The 20186-nt window shown below is 34.2% G+C and overlaps 3 protein-coding genes and 1 pseudogene across 3 annotated transcripts; 2 read left to right on the top strand and 2 right to left on the bottom strand.

Moving 5' to 3' along the window:
• Positions 1 to 1939: 1939 nt before the first annotated feature.
• ormdl1 (ORMDL sphingolipid biosynthesis regulator 1) lies at positions 1940 to 7052 on the top strand. The gene is made up of 4 exons (XM_042764171.1): positions 1940 to 2069; positions 3922 to 4104; positions 4889 to 5040; positions 5812 to 7052. Exons 2-4 carry the CDS (start codon positions 3931 to 3933, stop codon positions 5945 to 5947), a joined length of 462 nt encoding a protein of 153 aa, XP_042620105.1. The 5' UTR covers positions 1940 to 2069; positions 3922 to 3930; the 3' UTR covers positions 5948 to 7052.
• A 639-nt stretch (positions 7053 to 7691) lies between these two features.
• On the bottom strand, positions 7692 to 15675 carry LOC109072016 (annotated as a pseudogene).
• osgepl1 (O-sialoglycoprotein endopeptidase-like 1) lies at positions 11062 to 14675 on the top strand. Its single transcript, XM_042764173.1, has 7 exons — positions 11062 to 11447; positions 12501 to 12888; positions 12976 to 13180; positions 13652 to 13800; positions 13994 to 14124; positions 14211 to 14282; positions 14534 to 14675. Exons 1-7 carry the CDS (start codon positions 11254 to 11256, stop codon positions 14616 to 14618), a joined length of 1224 nt encoding a protein of 407 aa, XP_042620107.1. The 5' UTR covers positions 11062 to 11253; the 3' UTR covers positions 14619 to 14675.
• Positions 15676 to 17210: 1535 nt separating the features above from the next.
• Positions 17211 to 20138, bottom strand: LOC109096179 (ankyrin and armadillo repeat-containing protein-like). The gene is made up of 4 exons (XM_042764174.1): positions 19274 to 20138; positions 18796 to 18949; positions 17603 to 17752; positions 17211 to 17512 (listed from the first exon to the last, which is right to left on the bottom strand). The coding sequence occupies exons 2-4, from the start codon at positions 18866 to 18868 to the stop codon at positions 17415 to 17417; spliced, it is 321 nt and encodes a 106-aa protein (XP_042620108.1). The 5' UTR covers positions 18869 to 18949; positions 19274 to 20138; the 3' UTR covers positions 17211 to 17414.
• Positions 20139 to 20186: the final 48 nt, after the last annotated feature.

Consider the following 20186-nt stretch of genomic DNA (forward strand, 5'->3'; position numbering starts at 1 on the left):
GGAAATGGTACTTTAAAATCTTATGGCGGTCTCCTCCCCCTTAGTGGGCAGTGTCAAGTGTCATATTACAAAATGCATTACGGTCTTTTAGAATCAAAATTTTTTTATAATCTTGGCAACAGACATATCATTGGAAAGGTCTGAGTCTCAGGATTCCATATTTGGTGGTTATTTTGAGATAGAAGTAAAATTGACAGAGAAATCTAGAGAAAAAAAAAACATTAAACAAAATTCAAAGGAGTTTTGATGGCTCCCGGTGGCTGTTTGTGGTATGATGCCCTAAATAAAATCTCACAGGAACCTCAATTTTTTTTTCATATCAACTTCAAATTTGGAACATAACTTATTTAGACACAAGGCTTTAATTTTATGCCAATTTTAGGGTAAAACCTGTTATGTAAAATATTTATAATAAATAAAATAAAATAAAAATAATATAGCGCATTTTATTTACAGTACATTTAAACTTCTATAACTTTTTTTTGATACTTTAATTTTTTGAAAAAAATTCCACTTTTGCCAAAATCTGCTAATTTTCTTCTTTAAAAAGAGACCAATCTTAGGTCTATATTCCAAAGTGTTCATAAAATACAACAATTTAAGTTTGGATAGTGCACTTTAATGCCTATTTTAAAAAATGGGGGGTGACAGTTAAGGGGTTAAAGGCTTTGCAGGTGTTTTGAGTTAATTAGCTGATTTGAGTGTGGCACCAGGTGTCTTCAACATTGAACCTTTTCACAATATTCTAATTTTCTGAGATACTGAATTTGGGATTTTCCTTAGTTGTCAGTTATAATCATCAAAATTAAAAGAAATAAATATTTGATTTGTGTTAGTCTGTGTGTAATGAATGAATATAATATACAAGTTTCACTTTTTGAATGGAATTAGTGAAATAAATCAACTTTTTGATGATATTCTAATTATATGACCAGCACCTGTATTTCTGGTCTAAATGTTGATTTTAGTGGATATATGAAGAAGTCAGATCACCTCAGGTTCACACACTGGTGTCATCCTTCATTTTGTGAAATGTTTTTTAAAAGTGCAATTTCTTTAAAGGAAATGTAAACAGTTTTATATTTTGTTGTCTAATTTAATGACATGAATACATTTATAAGTGTCCTAATACTGGTCAGTATGTTTGTTGATACAACGTGCATTTACCAGTTTAACTTCAAGGCTTGAGGAACCAGCATCAAGTGAATTTTCAACCAGTTCTTTGACAACATTCAGGACAGATGTTATAACCTGAGAGCTGCACAGCAGACACACAGTCTCAGGTGGAAGCACCTCATAGTGTCCTCCCTAAAAAAAAAAAAAAAAAAATCAAAACTGAGACAACAGTGGTCACAAACCGGTCATTTTCTTAGATTATTGACAAAAACTGCAGGGTAATTTAGCATATATTCTAACAGGACTCGTGACAATAACATTATGATACGTTAAACAATTATATTTAAAATAGCCCAATATCTTCTTACTTACTTTATGTAAAATAATAATAATCCGTTAAAAGATAACCAAAAAATTCATAACACATGTTTTTATGACTCGCTCCAGGATCGGATATGACTTAACTGGCTCCTAAATTACGTCATTGTTGTTCTCTGATTTGAATGGACGATTTTTTTTTTCTTTGTCGTATGTTTATATATTTATATTGCTTATAAATCAATAAATGGTCATTTTAATAGTTATGGCTATCCCTAAGAAAGTATACAAATCCACAAAACTTAGACATAGCATATAACTGTTGTAGCATCTTTTCAGAAATGGTCAAATAAAACTCCACACATTATTAAAAACTGACTAGATAACAGTAACCAGTTCTTATCCAATAATCAAAAAAAAAACTGATTCGATGCCTTTGCTAGTGGTGTTTTGTTTTGCAAACATCATCATGCCTTTGGTGGGCGTTGTGCACCAATCTCGCGATGTTTGATCTCATAATCCCGTTAGCTAGGGGATAGCATGTGTGCTAGCGGAGCGTGAGCGGTGAGTCAGCCCGCAGTGCGCGCAGCGGAGGCCGGCAGCGCTCCAGCCTGCTTCACCCGAACACAAATAAGGTACCGTTACTCATATCTTACGAATCCAAGTCATTTGTGCCGCTACTTTAAAACCCAAATGTGCGTAATGAGGTCGATAATTGGGGGTTCGTGAGCTTTTATTGTTGTTTGAGGTGTTTAATGGAAGTAGAGTGAAACAAAAGCAACTAGTGTTTGGTATGAAAGCTGTAACGTTAGATGCTAAATCAAGAGCATTGCTCATGACATGCGCAAAACCTAAAGCAGCTCAGTATAATAGCACAGACAGGAGAATAAGCATGTTTAAAGAGTGTTATTTAAGTGGTTAAATGGAAGAATACATTAAGCTGTGCAGAAATAAGACAATGTTTTGTCAGGTAGCTGTGTTGCTAACTCTGTGTCATGGACTTGTTTATCTCCTGCAGCTGCTACTGAAAAACCAACATGAATTTTTATGTAATATTTATGTAATTTTATATAAATGCAAACGCTCAGCCTGCAGTCTTTATCGTTCACATGAAGCTGGTTATGAGCAATATCTATTGAATAATACTTACTCATAACTGTGTTGTGTCTCAGGGGATATTAAATACATATATACTACATACTTAAACACAATCAGTGAGTGGAGGATCAATAGACTGGCTATTGACAGATGTTGCATTAACAGGATTTCAACCTTTGACCTCCATCTGCTTTGCTTTTATTGCATTTATGTGTAGAAGAGCAATATTAAGAGATTAAAAAACAATGCCATTTTGTTGTGGATGCTTTCTATAATTGTTAAATATATAAAGAACCAATTGACTTGGTAAGCAGAAACCAAGACGAGCCATGATTTTGGTGAGAAATCTTGAGACGAGAAGCAACCAAACAAAATAAGCTTTATATTAGGTAACATCGAACCTTGACTTTCAAACAGCTGCCCAGACTGTTTACTCTGGCGGAGAAACCAAACAGGCCATGAAATGTCACTTCCACCCTTTTTGCTCTTCCAAAGAGCTTAACTCTTGCTAATAATTGGAATAAGTTGGCCCGCATGAACAGTAATGCATTAGGGCAAAGTACTACAAAGAATCACCCCATTGTAAGTTTGTGAACATGCTTTTGTTGGCACATAGACAAGACCTCATCTGTAAGACAGCTTCTATTCTTAACTAGTTTTTTTAAAGCCATTAAACAACAGCTGCAGACGTAGATTGTAGTAGTGCATAAATGATCATTAATTTGAATAGTTAGCAGTTTTACATCTTATTTCATTGGAATTAACTAGACTGCTGCTGAATAGACACTGACATATCATTTTTAGTTATGATGAGACCAGAGAAACTCTTAATCACAAGACACTTTTATCAATTTTAGTCACTTTATCAATTAACTCAAGTTGATTGATTAGCCAAATAATTTAATGTTGGTTCTTTTTTTTTATTGTCAGTTTTAATCATTTAGAAGAAAGAAAAAAAATACATTTCTTAATTTTTAAAAGAAGAATGTTATGCTTTATTTATTAATTTTATGTATTGTATTGTGTATGCTTATTTTAATGAACAGCATAATAAACAGTTAAGTAATTATTTTTATTTAATGATTTTATTTATACAGCTTTTTTACACTATGCAGAAATATTGTATTATTTGACACTTTCCATTTTGACATTTTGGACTACAATAAAAACAATCTGGTGTATAAACAGTCTGCACTCAGAAATTGCTAGTTCATTTCACAAACAATAACAAAGAAACAGCAAGTAAGATTGAATTAAATGTGCAATTTTGTAATCGAAAAACTGAATTAATATTTTCTTCTCCAGTCAACTTTTATTTACAATTTCGAAAAAATATTTTTTTTTACAGTGTAGCACACTGTTCTTGTTTTTTTTTTTGTCTATCAACAGAAAAGCAAGATGAACGTTGGTGTGGCCCACAGTGAAGTGAACCCAAACACCCGTGTGATGAACAGTCGGGGGATATGGCTGACATATGCGCTCGGTGTAGGAATGCTTCACATTGTACTGTTGAGCATTCCTTTCTTCAGTGTTCCTGTTGTGTGGACCCTCACAAATGTTATTCACAATTTTGTAAGTGTCCTCTGTTGAATAATCCTGTATTATATTGCATTTAATTTCCCTGTCTATGGATTGTAATTTTCTCCGCAGTGCCCTAAGGTCAGCTGAATCTGGACAGTTGATGCTTCTTTAGTAGTCTTTGTGGCATTATGTAAGGACTCGCTCGCCCAAAGATTCAAGGTCAACAGCATGAAATCATCAACCAAGTTTAAGCTCTCTGGCACAAGATGATGTATTAAAGCTTGTGCCACAATGATAAAGCCAAGCTATTCTTAGGGATACTGTAATGTTTCTGTTGTCCTGACATGGAAGACAAATTTAGTGAGTGTAATAAGTCTGCAGCTATACAATAGCTTCACATGAAGAGAGGACAACAAGGTCTGTGTACTTTTTAGTCCATTTATTTTTTTTATTTTTAACCCAGAAATGAAATATGGAAAATGTGATTTTTCTTTAATGGTTCAAACACTGATGAATAGAATAAGCAGACACAAACTAACATTAAAATTTAAATAAAGCATGTATATAAATGCTAAATTTAATTTCTAGCTTTTTTAGAATCTCTATACAGATGCTGTAAGCGCTACTGGAGGGACAGAAACTTCTCATGCTTCATTTAAAATATCTGAAATTGTGTTTAGAAGATCAACCAAAGTCATACAGGTTTAGGATGACATTAATAAATGAATTTTCAATTTTGGGTGAACTGTCCCTTTAATATTAAGGGGCATCCCATTGTTAGAAGCTTTGAGAATGGTGTGTATGACATTTGGATCATCTTTCAATCTTCCCACAGGGTATGTATGTGTTTATGCATGCAGTGAAAGGCACACCATTTGAAACACCGGACCAGGGCAAGGCAAGACTTCTCACACACTGGGAACAGCTGGACTATGGCGTGCAGTTCACATCATCTAGAAAATTCTTTACAATCTCACCAATCATTTTGTAAGTTATTTTTGCCATCTTTTGCGCAACATTTACACTCTTAAAGATATTTTTAAAGGGGTCATCGGATGCTACATGCACTTGTTTCAGTTCAAAGTTGTTTGAACTGAAATGTGTGTTGGCAGTGTGTGTACACAACCACCCTATAATGATAAAAATCCACCCAGTGATTTTTTTTTTTAATCTGCTAAAATCTTTACCCCTTTCTCAAATCGAGCCAATCTCAGATGCCTGTCTTTGTGACGTCAAAGAGACAGGCCCCTCCCACGATAGTTTGATTGACAGTAGCGTTTCAGCACAGACTGGACTGGCGTCTTACTTTAGCTCCGCCCTGTGGATTGAATTAGGCAGTGGATTACATTTGTTTTTGAAAGGAATGCGTCCCACATCTACCTAAATGCACCTATGTTCAAGCGAATCATTCGTGATCCAGCTTCCCCAACAGAAGAAGTGTGTAAGGTTTTTTTAATGAATCTTTGCAAATCGCCTTTCCTAATAATGTGCTAATTAGCAAGTTTCACGACCCTAAAGAATCATATCAACCTGTGGAAAATCATCCGATGACCCCTTTAACAGACCTGATATAGGTTTTTTATATGGCTCTTTAATACTATTTCAACCATGAAAATAGCCAAGAAAGCTGGCCTGGTGTTTGAACAACATTTTGAACTAAATGCATCCGGAATGTGTATAGACATACCTATTAAACCTTTATTATATAAGATCCTGTACTTATTTTGAAGTGTAACACTTGTTCTTTTATCTTTGCAGATATTTTCTCGCCAGCTTTTACACTAAATATGACACAGCTCATTTTGTGATAAACACAGCTTCGCTTTTGAGTGTTCTCATCCCAAAACTGCCACAACTCCATGGAGTCAGGATCTTTGGAATAAACAAGTATTAAGCCCAGTGTTCAGAGGGCACAGACCAACTCAGAGCTGTTGTCTGATTTGGGAGAGGAGATAACCCTTTGTACTTTGTACCGCAGCTGTGTACACTTAGCAGTTTTGTACAGTCTGTGTAATTGTGAGTCTCTTTGTTTGATATATCTTGAGAAATTGTTGTAGGGACATGTTAGGAGGACAATTCTACAAGCATTAATAACTTAAGATATTTAATGTGTTTTTGTTAGTCGTTTTGTGATCCTTGTGGATCTGGGCTGGCCCAGGTTTCATGGTTAAAGTTTTTTGTTAATTAGTTTTTGTTTGTTCAAATGTGCTCACAACACTGATACACTAAGATAGATTTATGCTTTTAGCGTCACTTCACATATCTAAATACATTCTTAGATAATGCCATGAATTGACAGAATGTGTTTTTAAAATCATTTAAAAGCCATGAAACCTTTCTGCTGTTTCGTTAATGTTTTCATTGCTTCAGAGACTAATAAAAAGCCAGTTTGCATGATTTTCTGAAAAATATTTGTTCAGTCACAATACTATTTATAGTTTTGTTTAGTTAATGTCTTACAGCTTATAAGTGACAATGAAAAAAATATTAACATTAACAAAACTTTTAGGATTTTAAGTACTTTCACATCTATTAGAGTCAACATGAAATCAAAAATAGAACTTTATTCTGGTCTCATTTTGCACATTTTATCAGTGCACATTATTTCAAAGAATATTTCTTCGTATTTTTTGAACAGCTTCCTCTGCCCTGAAACAAACATCAAGTTCTTCCCTACATTCTTTCATCTACTGTTTGAATCAGAAACTTTCATGTTGACTCAATTTCAGTATGTCATTGAAAAACTCTGGATTATTACCAAGCTTCAGCAAACCATCATGATTCTTTGCTCTCTTTTCCCTCACAGTATTATTGAAGTTGAGAAACTGTAACATAGCCCTATTAAACTATTTGTATTTTTTCACTTTCTCATCTTTTGACAATATCTGCGAAGGCTCAAATGTGCCAATTGTTTTGTCCTTTTGTTTTGAGAAAAGGTATGATCAGAGTATGTTATGTGTTGTATGACATGCTCTAAACAAATAAAACTTTGCAAAGTATTAGAAACACTGTTGTTCATTAGAAAAATAAATTATTTGTGTGAAATACCAAATACATTTGATGTAAATCATACACTGTCATGTAAGTTTTTAATAAAAATCATAGAATACACACCACTACTCAAAAAGCTGAGGTTGGAAAGTTGTTAAGAAATAATATTTTTACATTTTAAAATAACTGTTCTCTATTATATCATATTTTAAAATGTATTTTATTCCTGTGATGTTGTAGCTAAATTTTCAGCATCATTACTAGTGATCACTTCAGTGTCACATGATCCTTCAGAAATCACTCTTATATGCTGATTTGCAGCTCAAGAAACATTTCTTATTATCAGTGGTGAAAACCGGTGTACAGATTAATATTTTTGAGGATTTTATGATTAACATATATGTAAAAAAAAAAAATATATATTTATATTTATATTTTTATATGTATATTTTGGTGGTAACTTATATATATATATATGATTTATAATATTTAAATGTATTTACTGTCGCTTTCATAAATTTCCTGTGTCCTTTCTGAAATAAAACTTAATTTCAACAAAACAAAATTATTTTGAAAGGTTATATATATATATATATATATATATATATATATATATATATATATATATATATATGACACATGCTTTGATGGTCTGATAAATTTAATATGATATTTAAAAGTAGACAACAATCCAATCCAATTTCCCTTCCATAATTTTAATTATGGTCCTATCAAAAAAAAAATACAAAAATTAAAAACGTAAAAAGAATTAAGATGTTATCATAAATATCAGTGTAATATTGTATCTATCTATCTATCTATTTTGAATAAAGCCTCACATGCATTTCGCATCACCCCTTCATACACTTCAAAGTGATGATTTAAATCTTTTTGCAGATGAATTTTATACTTTGTTCCGAAGGCACCATCTGTAGAGGGTGCTCCATAAAACACTCTTTTGATTCTTGTGTGGACCAAAGCCATTGCACACATCACACATGGCTCTCCAGTGACGTAAAGGTCATATCCGGTGCAGATATAAGGCTGTCCAGTTTCTTTGGCATAGCAGGCATTCCTAAAGGACTCAGAGCTGCTAAACCGACAGACTGGATATTTCTCATAATTGTAGGCGCCTCCTCCTTGCCCACAGGCCATGAGATCAATACAGACCATGACAGCATGATGGAGTGGATGAGAGCCACATTTACAGTCATGACCCACTGCAACAATCTGCTCAGGTTCTCCAGCCTCTACAGCCGCTGTCATGTACTCTTGCACTTTAGCTTTCTGTTCGGCAGTGAATAACTGGCCTCTCAGAGCAGATGTCACTTGTTTGTCCTCGTAAAATGATGTAGGTCAGTGTTTACTAGCTTTTTCAAACTGTGGTCTAGTTAGTGAAGGATTGGCGGGTATTTTGACAAGAAAAGGTTCTCCTAAACCAATGGAGTCAAAAGACTGTGAATGAAGCAGATCAGCAAGTGTAACTTCTTTGCAGTCTATCACCTGCACATCCCTGGCCAAGCACACGATGACCTCCAAAGGGTGAGGAGTGCTTTTGTCTTTGCAGGCCCTCACTCTTTTTATGTGCTGCAGACCTGGTAAAGGGTAGATCAGGGAAGGCTCTTTAACCAGGCGAGATGTTTGTCTTTTCTCGATGATGGGTGCAGCGTAGGTCGGCAACAATTCAGTGTCCCGGGACTGTTCATCAGAGAGAACTGGAAGAACATCCCAAGTATCATATTTGTCCATTTCTTTTCTTCGTTTGGCTTGTGGCTCCATCTTGTTCTATTCATTTAATAATTTGTCTGGGGTTTCCTGATGTCTTCTGTAGAAGCAGAATGTGACAAAAAAAAGTTACTGCCTGAAGAACTGATTTTAGACTCAAAATGTCCTCATCATGAACCTGGCTAATTATAGTTAACTAAAACCATAATAAAATATTCATTACTTGAAATAAAACAAACTTGAACTTAAGTAAAATATTTTAATAAATTAAACTTTTTTTTCAGCTATTTAGCTTAACAATGTACTAAACAACTAAAATAAAACTAAGATAAAAAATAGACATTAAAAAAACTAATAAAACTGACAAAATATGCACAAAATTAATACAATTTTAAATAAAAATAAAACGACATAAATACTACGAAGCCTATGAAAATACAACCTAATTCAAAAAATAATAATAAAAAAAACTATAATAGTATGACACTAAAATAACACTATCATGGACTTTGTAACACAGAAAAGTATGTAAATGGATAATGTGGACAGAAAACAATTGTAATATATTGACCCTTTTTTTCAAAAATAATTGTCATGAACTTGCATATTATAAAAAAAATTGGAACTTTGTTAAAATCCATAAAACCTACCAAATACAAACACATAAATTTTAATGTAAATATTAATTAATTGAAATTTTAATGAATGGATATATATATATATATATATATATATATATATATATATATATATATATATATATATATATATATATATATATATATATATATATATATATATATATATTGTGTGTGTGCAGAGCTGGGTAGTAACGGATTACATGTAATCTGGATTACGTAATCAGATTCCAAAACTCAAGTACTTGTAATTAGAGTAAACTACTTTTTAAAATACTCGTAATCAGACTACAGTTACTTTTTTATGGATTACATGATTACATTTTATTTACACTATGGTAATAAGTTGTTCACAATTCATTGATTCTCCTTAATTTCCTTTTTTTTAACGTGTATATATTTTCCTGTTAAACCTGCCACATATATACATTTGTGATTCTTCGAGTTTTTCTGGCGGAGAGGGGGAGGGGTGTCAGAATCGCACTCAGAAGAAATCAGCAACAAGATAATGGAAAATGGAGGGGAACATGGCCTTTAATTTGTTCTATAATATATTTTTTAAAATGTTGATTTTTCTTCATTGTTACTACCTTATGCACTTCAAATGTTTTGAGATGCAATATTTAACTTAGATATGGTAATATCTGTTTATATATATTCTTTATATATATATATATATATATATATATATATATATATATATATATATTTATTAGCAATGCTATTGTTGTGAGTTTCATGTTCTTTAATATTCATTTTTGTAATATTGTTTGTCTTTTCCTCATTGTTACTTTGCACTTAAAATGTTTTGAGATGGATAGAAATTTCATTGCTGTGTGAATTTAGTCTTTTTCAAAATTCATGTTTGCAATGTAGCTATTTTTTTATGGTTTTCATTGATACATTCATATACACTTCTAGTATTTATTACATTAAATATTTGACCTGGCAGTGATATTGCTGTGAATTTTATGTTTTTCAATATTGGTTTTTGTAATTTAGCTGTTTTCTAAATTTACTTAATTATGAGTAAATATCCTTTAAAATCATTAGATGTGATTTTGTTTTATTTAGTGTTACTAGCAAATACTAGTGTTAGTATTTTGTAAGTATTAACTGTCCATACATTGCACTTGAAAAAGAAGTTATTGTGGCTCTTGCTGGTGAATTAAATATATTTTGTGGAATATATTTTTTCTTTGTTTATGTCAAAATATTACAAGCTTAGACTCATATTCAATATATGTGATATCAAATAAGGATTAGCACAAATGTAATCTAAATGTAATCCAAAAGTAATCAGATTACGTTACCAAAAATGTGTAATCTAAGAGATTATATTACTGACTACAAATTTTGTCATGTAATCTGTAATCAGTAACTGATTACAATTCATAAGTAATCTACCCAGCTCTGTGTGTGTGTGTGTACATTTACATGTGCACACATTTTTTATTATTTCTATTCGATAATGGTTCCCGTATTGTTTTTTTGTTTGTTTGTTTGTTTTGTTTTGTTTTCTACTTATTAGTCATTTATCTATGATATTACTATTAGCGTACTTATTTATTTATCAAATTGGCCTAGGCATCTGGTTTTCTCTACAACTATTTATCATTTGCATCTTAAAGGAAGTCTAACGGAACCCAACTTCGTTTGTTGTGAGTAGGGCTTATTTATATGTAACGCCTCGATCGGACAGGGTCATAAATGAAGGTTTACAAGGAAAGACACTTTTGGCGGTGTTTTTGAGTCACTTGAATTGTTGAAGCGTGTGTTACCTTTCAGATTACCGTCGAGTTAAATCAAGCAGTGTTAACGACAGTGAACCGTCAGTGTTATCAGCATGCTCCCATGCGCTTTGAACGGAGCTGCTCGGTGCTGCATGGAGCGCAGCGCGTCAGGAAGAGCCTTCAGCACAGTGCGCAGGTTCGTTCTGGGCATCGAGACGAGCTGCGATGAGACCGGAGCGGCTGTGCTGGACGACACTGGAGCGATCCTGGGGGAATCTCTGCATTCTCAGAAACAGACACACCTGGAGTAAGGATAGCCACTGGCTTCATCAATAACCTCAGCTGATACAGAGATCAACACTAATCACACGTGTTCATTATGATAAAGAAACAATTCTCTAAAAAAGGCCTTTCAGTGGTCAAATACTCGTCGTCACGATATTCCAAGGTCTTAAAAAAGAGAAAATCATAAAAATAGTCATATGACTTCTGCACTATACTTCAATTAGGGTTATTTTAGTATTGTTTATGAACCATTATTATAGTATTATATTATAGTATCAATATTTTAAATTAGCTTTTATTTTATATTTTTAGTTTTCATTCAGTATTAGTTATTTTGTTAATTGCTTTTGTAATTTTTTATTATATATATATTATATATATATATTATATATATATTTAATTTTTTTTTTCAGTGTTAAAGTAATTTTAGTACTTATTTAAACTTTTTTTTTTCACTCAATTGCCAAGGCAACATTTCTAATTTTTATTGAAGTTTTTTATCTTAGAATTATATTTTATGTCAGGCTTATTTTAAGAAAAACAATTTAGTTTTAGTGAACAATAACAACACTGAATATCTTCTATAATATCTTCTATAATAGCTTTGTTTATAAACTGGTTGAAAGCAAAGTTGTTATTCACTGAAAATAACAGCTGCAGTGTCTATTCACTGTTGTATAGAAAAGAACAGCTTTGACATTCTGCTATGAATTACTTATAATTTTACTTATTTTTCAGGTGAAATTTTCACACTAGAAGTTCACAGGCTTTTAGACAGTAGCATTAGTAATGGCTTTGTATGTTGGTTTTACATACCTAATATAAAACCCTCATAATTTATTTTTTTCATGAATTCTGTCATCTGAACAAACATTTTAATATAATTATATTTCATAAGTTTTTTCCATTAAGTCTGGTGATTTTCAGATCAGGACTATTTAAGTAAACACCAGAAATAGCAAAATGGTGATTAAAAATATACAGTTTGCCTTATTTTTATACACATAAGATAAGGATAAAAATTACTCCGTTAATGCCGTATTATGTGCATTTAATTTCACTTGTTCTCTTACAGCGCGGGTGGAATTATCCCACCTGTGGCCCAACAGCTACACAGAGAAAACATCTCTAGAGTTGTCCAGGAGGCCTTAGACAGAAGTGGCATTGAACCCAGTGAACTCACAGCTGTGGCCACAACAGTGAAGCCTGGTCTCGCCCTTAGCTTAGGGATCGGCTTGGATTTCAGTCGGAAGTTTGTGAGACTTCATGAAAAGCCGTTCATCCCTATACACCATATGGAGGCACATGCCCTCACTGTAAGAATGCTACACCCCGTAGACTTCCCTTTTCTTGTGCTCCTTGTCTCCGGGGGTCATTCTCTTCTAGCATTGGCCAAAGGAATAGATGAATTTCTTCTGCTGGGGCAAACATTGGATGCAGCAGCCGGGGACACTTTAGATAAGGTATCAGGATATCACGTCAGTTTCAAATACAAGGAAAGCAGCAGGATGTTTATAATATAAACTGTTTGTATTTCCGTTCAATGACAGATTGCTAGAAGACTTTCTCTTAGGAATCACCCCGAGTGCTCGTCTTTGAGTGGTGGACAAGCCATAGAGCTTCTGGCAAAAGAGGGAGATCGACTCGCATTTCATTTCAAGTCACCCATGGGGCAGCTCTACGACTGCAATTTCTCTTTTGCTGGTTTGCGAAACCAGGTGACACTGGCAATAAGCAAAAAAGAGAGAGAAGAAGGTACTTTATCTGTCCCGTTTAAACAAAAGAAACAGGTTCTTTTCCAAAAGCTAGTGAGCTGCCTACATAAACAGCTGCCTTAATTTAATATATTATATATATATATATATATTATATATATATATATATATATATATATATATATATATATATGATATATATATATAGATATATAGATATATATATAGATATATATATATATATATATATATATATATATATATATATGAATAATATATAGATATATAGATATATATATATATATATATATATAGATAGATATAGATAGATAGATTCATTCATATTGAAGTATCAATAAAAAGTTAATAAGTATCAATAAAATAGTTAAACAAATGTAAAAAATGGTTATTTGTATGTGCTGTACATGTTTATTCTGATTGCATTAGAAAAAAATTTGTATTTATATAATCCTAACCATTATTATATTACTGTAATGTTATGTTTCCTCAGGTGTTGAAAAAGGACAGTTATTATCATGCGTTAAAGACATCGCCGCTGCCTTACAACACACTGTGGCGTCTCATATAGCCAAACGAACACATCGTGCCATTTTGTTCTGTAAATCCAAAGGTCTTCTACCACAGCATAATCCAACTCTGGTAAATTCACAGCACTCCAGGACTCGGTTGAGGCATTTCGTATTAAAATTCATTTGAGCTTGGCTTAATCGTTTTACAGTTTAAAAACTTCTACCAAGAAATGCCTGTGGTGAATTGACATTTGGTAAAAATTCCACTCTAACCTTTCAATCCCAACCAAAACTTCAACTCTTCCACTTGTGCACCTCTTTAGGTCGTTTCAGGGGGAGTAGCGAGTAATGAATACATCAGACAGACTCTGAAAATTGTCACAGATGCCACTGGATTGCATCTGCTTTGCCCTCCATCAAAGTTTTGCACTGATAATGGAGTCATGATTGCATGGTAAGAACTTAAAATGGTGCGTATTGCCTTACAGCCTTGATGACATGAATAAGACACTGACTTTTGTTCCTTACTATTGTTGTTAGGAATGGCATAGAGAGACTAAAGCAAGGAAAGGGGATCATGTCCCATAGCGAAGAGGTCAACTATGAACCCAAGTAAGTTCTAATGGAAACCCTGATGTAATGTGATGTTTAATGTACTACAAAATAAACCTATTCAAATCTATGTGATAAGGTCAAAAGTAATCCAATTAGATTACCTAAAATGTGTAAAATCTAATAGATTACATTACTGATTTTCATCATATAATTTGGAATCATTAACAGTTTGTAAGTAATCTACCCAGCACTGATTGTGTATGTTAAGAGTCTGTTTTGATGTAATGAAATTTTTCATTTATTTTTAGGGCACCACTTGGATTAGACATTACTTCAGAAGTTAAAGATGCTGCGATCAAAATTCCCCCATTAAAACTGAGGATAAATTCTTGACATTGTGTTGAAAGGACATTTCCCACATATTAATAAATGATTATTTATTTAAAGAAATTTAAATGGTTCTGTTTTGCATATTCTTTGATTCCAAGTTTATGATGTTATTTATTTTTTAATTACCTTTTGGTGTGAATGGCAGTGCTGGAGTTCTTGACCTTTCAGGTATTTTCATTTAACCTCTGTTTTGGGGCATTGTGGCAGGACGTCTGTCCCGTTGTGACTCTGGGGTTGGCAGTTCTGGCCCTCTGTCTTACATGCTCTGGCAAAAGAGCTTGTGTTTCTCTGTCCCCAGTTGCAGACTGACACCTAGCGTTCATTCTCTTTGCCAGTCCTGGTGAGAATGATATAGCGCAAACATCTGTATGTGAGATATAGTCCTCATTGCTCTAGCCAGCATCACAATATCTCTCTGTCATACATAATTCAATTGAAATACCTTAATTATGATGATGAGGTACAGGAGGGCTGCCATTTATCTCCAAACTGCAATGGAGAAAACAGAAAGAAAACAAATAATGCTTGTGAATTATCAAAGGCCCCATATTTTAGCTACTTCATTTTGACTTCATTTCATACTTTCAATTTAAAGCACCAGAGGGATGGAAACCCTGTTCTTCTCTGTCTTTCAGACTCTGCTGTAAACAACTGCGATATTCAGGCATCTTCAGCTAAATTCTACATTAGAAATTCATATATGTGAGGGGATTTTCTACATTTCGCCAGAAGCTGTCGATGACTTGCACAAGCTGTTCGAACCTAAAATGTAGGAGGGAATAAAGTATATTATTTTAGTTTTTAAAATCCTACAAATACTATTTTAAGCACTTATTTTTTGACTGGGAAACACTGAATTTACATAAGCTGATTCAACACAATCTACCTCTTCATCTTCTGAGTCCAGATAAGCAGAAAGACGCTCTACAGCACACATGGTGACAATCGCAGTAGTAATACCTGCTCTCGTGTGAACCAGGCTAGCAAGTAGTTGTGCTGGAATAAGTCAAGATGGAACATTATACAAGATGATTTTCTCATATACATATATACAGTCATGGCCAAAAGTTTTGAGAATTACATAAATATTGGAAATTGGAAAAGTTGCTGCTTAAGTTTTTATAATAGCAATTTGCATATACTCCAGAATGTTATGAAGAGTGATCAGATGAATTGCATAGTCCTTCTTTGCCATGAAAATTAACTTAATCCCCAAAAAAACATTTCCATTGCATTTCATTGCTGTCATTAAAGGACCTGCTGAGATCATTTCAGTAATCATCTTGTTAACTCAGGTGAGAATGTTGACGAGCACAAGGCTGGAGATCATTATGTCAGGCTGATTGGGTTAGAATGGCAGACTTGACATTTTAAAAGGATGGTGATGCTTGAAATCATTGTTCTTCCATTGTTAACCATGGTGACCTGCAAAGAAACGCGTGCAGCCATCATTGCGTTGCATAAAAATGGCTTCACAGGCAAGGATATTGTGGCTACTAAGATTGCACCTAAATTAACAAATTTATAGGTTCATCAAGAACTTCAAGGAAAGAGGTTCAATTCTTGTAAAGAAGGCTTCAGGGCGTCCAAGAAAGTCCAGCAAGCGCCAAGATCGTCTCCTAAAGAGGATTCAGCTGCGGGATCAGAGTGCCACCAGTGCAGAGCTTGCTCAGGAATGGCAGCAGGCAGGTGTGAGCACATCTGCACGCACAGTGAGGCGAAGACTTTTGGAAGATGGCCTGGTGTCAAGAAGGGCAGCAAAGAAGCCACTTCTCTCCAAAAAAAACATCAGGGACAGATTGATCTTCTGCAGAAAGTATAGTGAATGGACTGCTGAGGACTGGCGCAAAGTCATATTCTCCGATGAAGCCCCTTTCCGATTGTTTGTGGGGCATCTGGGAAAAAGGCTTGTCCGGAGAAGAAAAGGTGAGCGCTACAGTACCATCAGTCCTGTGTCATGCCAACAGTAAAGCATCCTGACACCATTCTTGTGTGGGGTTGCTTCTCATCCAAGGGAGTGGGCTCACTCACAATTCTGCCCAAAAACACAGCCATGAATAAAGAATGGTACCTAAACACCCTCCAACAGCAACTTCTTCCAACAACAGTTTGGTGAAGAACAATGCATTTTCCAGCACGATGGAGCACCGTGCCATAAGGCAAAAGTGATAACTAAGTGGCTCGGGGACCAGAATGTTGAAATTTTGGGTCCATGGCTTGGAAACTCCCCAGATCTTAATCCCATTGAGAACTTGTAGTCAATCCTCAAGAGGCGGGTGGACAAACAAAAACCCACTAATTCTGACAAACTCCAAAAGTTATTATGAAAGAATGGGTTGCTATCAGTCAGGATTTGGCCCAGAAGTTGATTGAGAGCATGCCCAGTCGAATTGCAGAGGTCCTGAAAAAGAAGGGCCAACACTGCAAATACTGACTCTTTGCATAAATGTCATGTAATTGTCGATAAAAGCCTTTGAAACGTATGAAGTGCTTGTAATTATATTTCAGTACATCACAGAAACAACTGAAACAAAGATCTAAAAGCAGTTTAGCAGCAAACTTTTTGAAAACTAATATTTATGTAATTCTCAAAACTTTTGGCCACGACTGTAGAGTTGATACAATTTGTTAATGGTTTTGAAAGAAGTTTCTTGTGCTCACCAAGATTGCATTTATTTGATAAATACATAAAAACTCTGGAGTTTTTGGTTCCCCATCAGCACACAGGCGAGAGTCTGAGCCACTTGCACCTAATGTGATTTAAAAATACTATAAAGTTACTTCCTATTTTAATCTCATTTAATTTTTGAAACGAATACTTGCCTTGACCTCCAGAGATTCATGGGATTTTAAAAGCTCTAATATGACCTTTTCTCTGCAAGTAGTAAGTGCCACTCCTGCAACCACAAAACAAAAGTTTTATCCTTTGCGCTGTAACACAAAGCTATTCATATCAAAGAAATGGAAGAAAAAGTGTGAGATATTACCAATGCACAAACAACCCAGGGCTTTGATGACACTGAGCAGGGTTTTCAGCGCTGTTTGAGACCCTCGAAGCAAATGCACCAAAGGCGGAACCCCATTCTCCCTGCAAAAGCCATCCTGATGGGCACAACTATCTTGGCTAGATCGGCCCCCTGTGAAACAACAAGATACGTGAAGATAACATTCTCTGGGGGGTGGATGATTTGCTCCAAAATTGTAACAGTATGAATGGAAGCTTGTTTCTTCCAGGGCATACAAATGGTAATTGCAACTTTTTATCTCACAATTCAAAAAAAAAAAAAATTCAATTCCGAGAAAAATTAAAATTAAAATTGCGAGATGTTAACTCACAATTGAGAACTGAATTGTCAGATGAAAAGATGCAATTACCTTTAAAAAAAAAAAAAAAAAAAAAAAAAATATATATATATATATATATATATATATATATATATATATATATATATATATATATATATATATTATTTGAGAAATTAGTCAGAATTCTGAGAAAAATAAAGTCAGAACTTTATATACCATTACATTTATATTTATTATATTTATACATTTTTATTTATTTATAATTTTTTATTCCGTGGCGGAAACAAGCTTCCACAGTTATGAAGGTGCAGACAGTTCTGTCTGAAAAAGATTTTGAGGGAACATCTGTCTGACAAAATGTTTTAACAGACGATCCAGTGGAGACTCGATCCAGACACCTGACTGAAAAGGAAGCACTCTTGGAATATAGCATCGTTTTGGAATCACAGCCTGTAAACGGGTCATAGTTTAACACTAATAGCAATACAAGAGACACAGCAACTCTTGTAAGCAATGTTTACAGAGAAACCCACAGGGGGAATAACATTCCACTGTGGATGCCTTCCTGTCTTATGAATCTAACAGATCAGTGCTGTCTCAAGACAGGAAGTACTGGCCGCTTACCCGCTGGACCAGACCTGTTCTGTCAGTGACAGGGAGAAGCTCAGGTAGTCAGTCTGCTCAGTTTATCCAGTGCCTGTCAACACGTAGTCAATGGGAAGCTGTTTTTATTGCATTTGGTGCTTTTTCTGTCTGGACGACAGCTTTGCAGCGAGAGTGTTACTTACATTCATGGGTGACTGATTGGTTGGATGGAACTGGGTGATCTCTTTTGGGACGGTGTATAATGAGACCAATTTGTATCTGGCCTTACCCGCATATTGCATTTTGTCTGAAGAGGACTGAAGAAGGTCAAGGATGACCGGGTAGCCCATCTGTTCTGCCATGAGTTTCTGTTGCTTCAGAGTTTGTCCTGCCAGGGCCCACAGAGCTGTTGCACCCTGTTCCCGCACTTCCAGCTGGGACACCTGAACACAGGGTGAAGTTCAGAAAGAGTTTTCTGTGCCAATTACAACAAGGGTTGACCATTCTCTGAAATCTTATCAAATCTTATCATTCTCTGAAAGTTATCAAGAACAGTTCAGGCAATTCAACAAAAAAAATATGACCTTTTGATACACTTGTTGATATAAAAGCAAGACTAAAAAATGCTAAATTACTAAAGAATGAACTAAAATCAAAAATTAATATAAAAAAAAATATTTGGAGGAAAGGGCTTTTTTTTTAAAAAAATAGATAAAAGGTTTTTATTTATTTATAATATTATTCTAAATAAATTACTAAAAGCATACATTATAAGCATATTCATATTTGCAGTCAGTCACAGGAGGTCAGGCTGAGCACTTCTTGCAGTTCTTTGCGGTCATATTTCTGAAGTAAAGTCAACGCAGCACGAACAGATGGTTCGCCATCTGTTTTTCTATGATACAGACGATATGAGTACGGTAAAACTAAGGTAACTAATTTCCTTTCAAAAAACACCGTTTAGGTTCCCCTCAAAAGATTGAGTTGTCGGATTAATTGTGTGAGTTTGAAGAGCGTTGCTCTTAGCAACCAGTGACTCACAGTGACGCTTCTGCAACTCTTCAGATCGACCAATAGATGGCGCTGTTGCACGTGTTTGCGGTCGGGTCAGTGCTATATGCAGGATTAGCTCATGATAGAGTTTGATTGATTAGTTTTTTTTTTTTTTTTATTAATTAATATTATTATATTTATTTTATTATTTTATTTAAAAGGGGCGGTTCACATTCATAAACATTACTGTAAATGAGTCAAAGGCTGTTCCATGAACTGAATGTTATAAAGTCAAGTCACACACACCCTAAAAAAAAATACAGTGTAAACTAAACTTGACGTACGTCATGACGTTTAAGAATCGCTTAACTGATCAAAAGATCCGATTCCCGTTTTTTATTGTTAGTGTCACAATGATATACATAAAAAACAAATGCAAATCTAAGAATGAACAATAAATAAACAAGATAAAAAGGTATTAAAATATATATTACACCTTGACAAGATATATTGCTTTCTTTAACAAAATAAATTAAACCGATTCGTGTAAATTATTTCGACTTCCTATCACTTACGAATAAAACCAGCAGACAGAACTAGAGAGCTCCTTGAGAAACGCTCCCTGTCGTGCTGTGAGATTGCAGCGTCTCGTGACGTAATTAATATTCATAAGCTAAGTAAGTTTTG

The sequence above is a fragment of the Cyprinus carpio genome, chromosome A9, assembly GCF_018340385.1.
Source record: "Cyprinus carpio isolate SPL01 chromosome A9, ASM1834038v1, whole genome shotgun sequence".
Classification (NCBI taxonomy): Eukaryota; Metazoa; Chordata; class Actinopteri; order Cypriniformes; family Cyprinidae; genus Cyprinus; species Cyprinus carpio.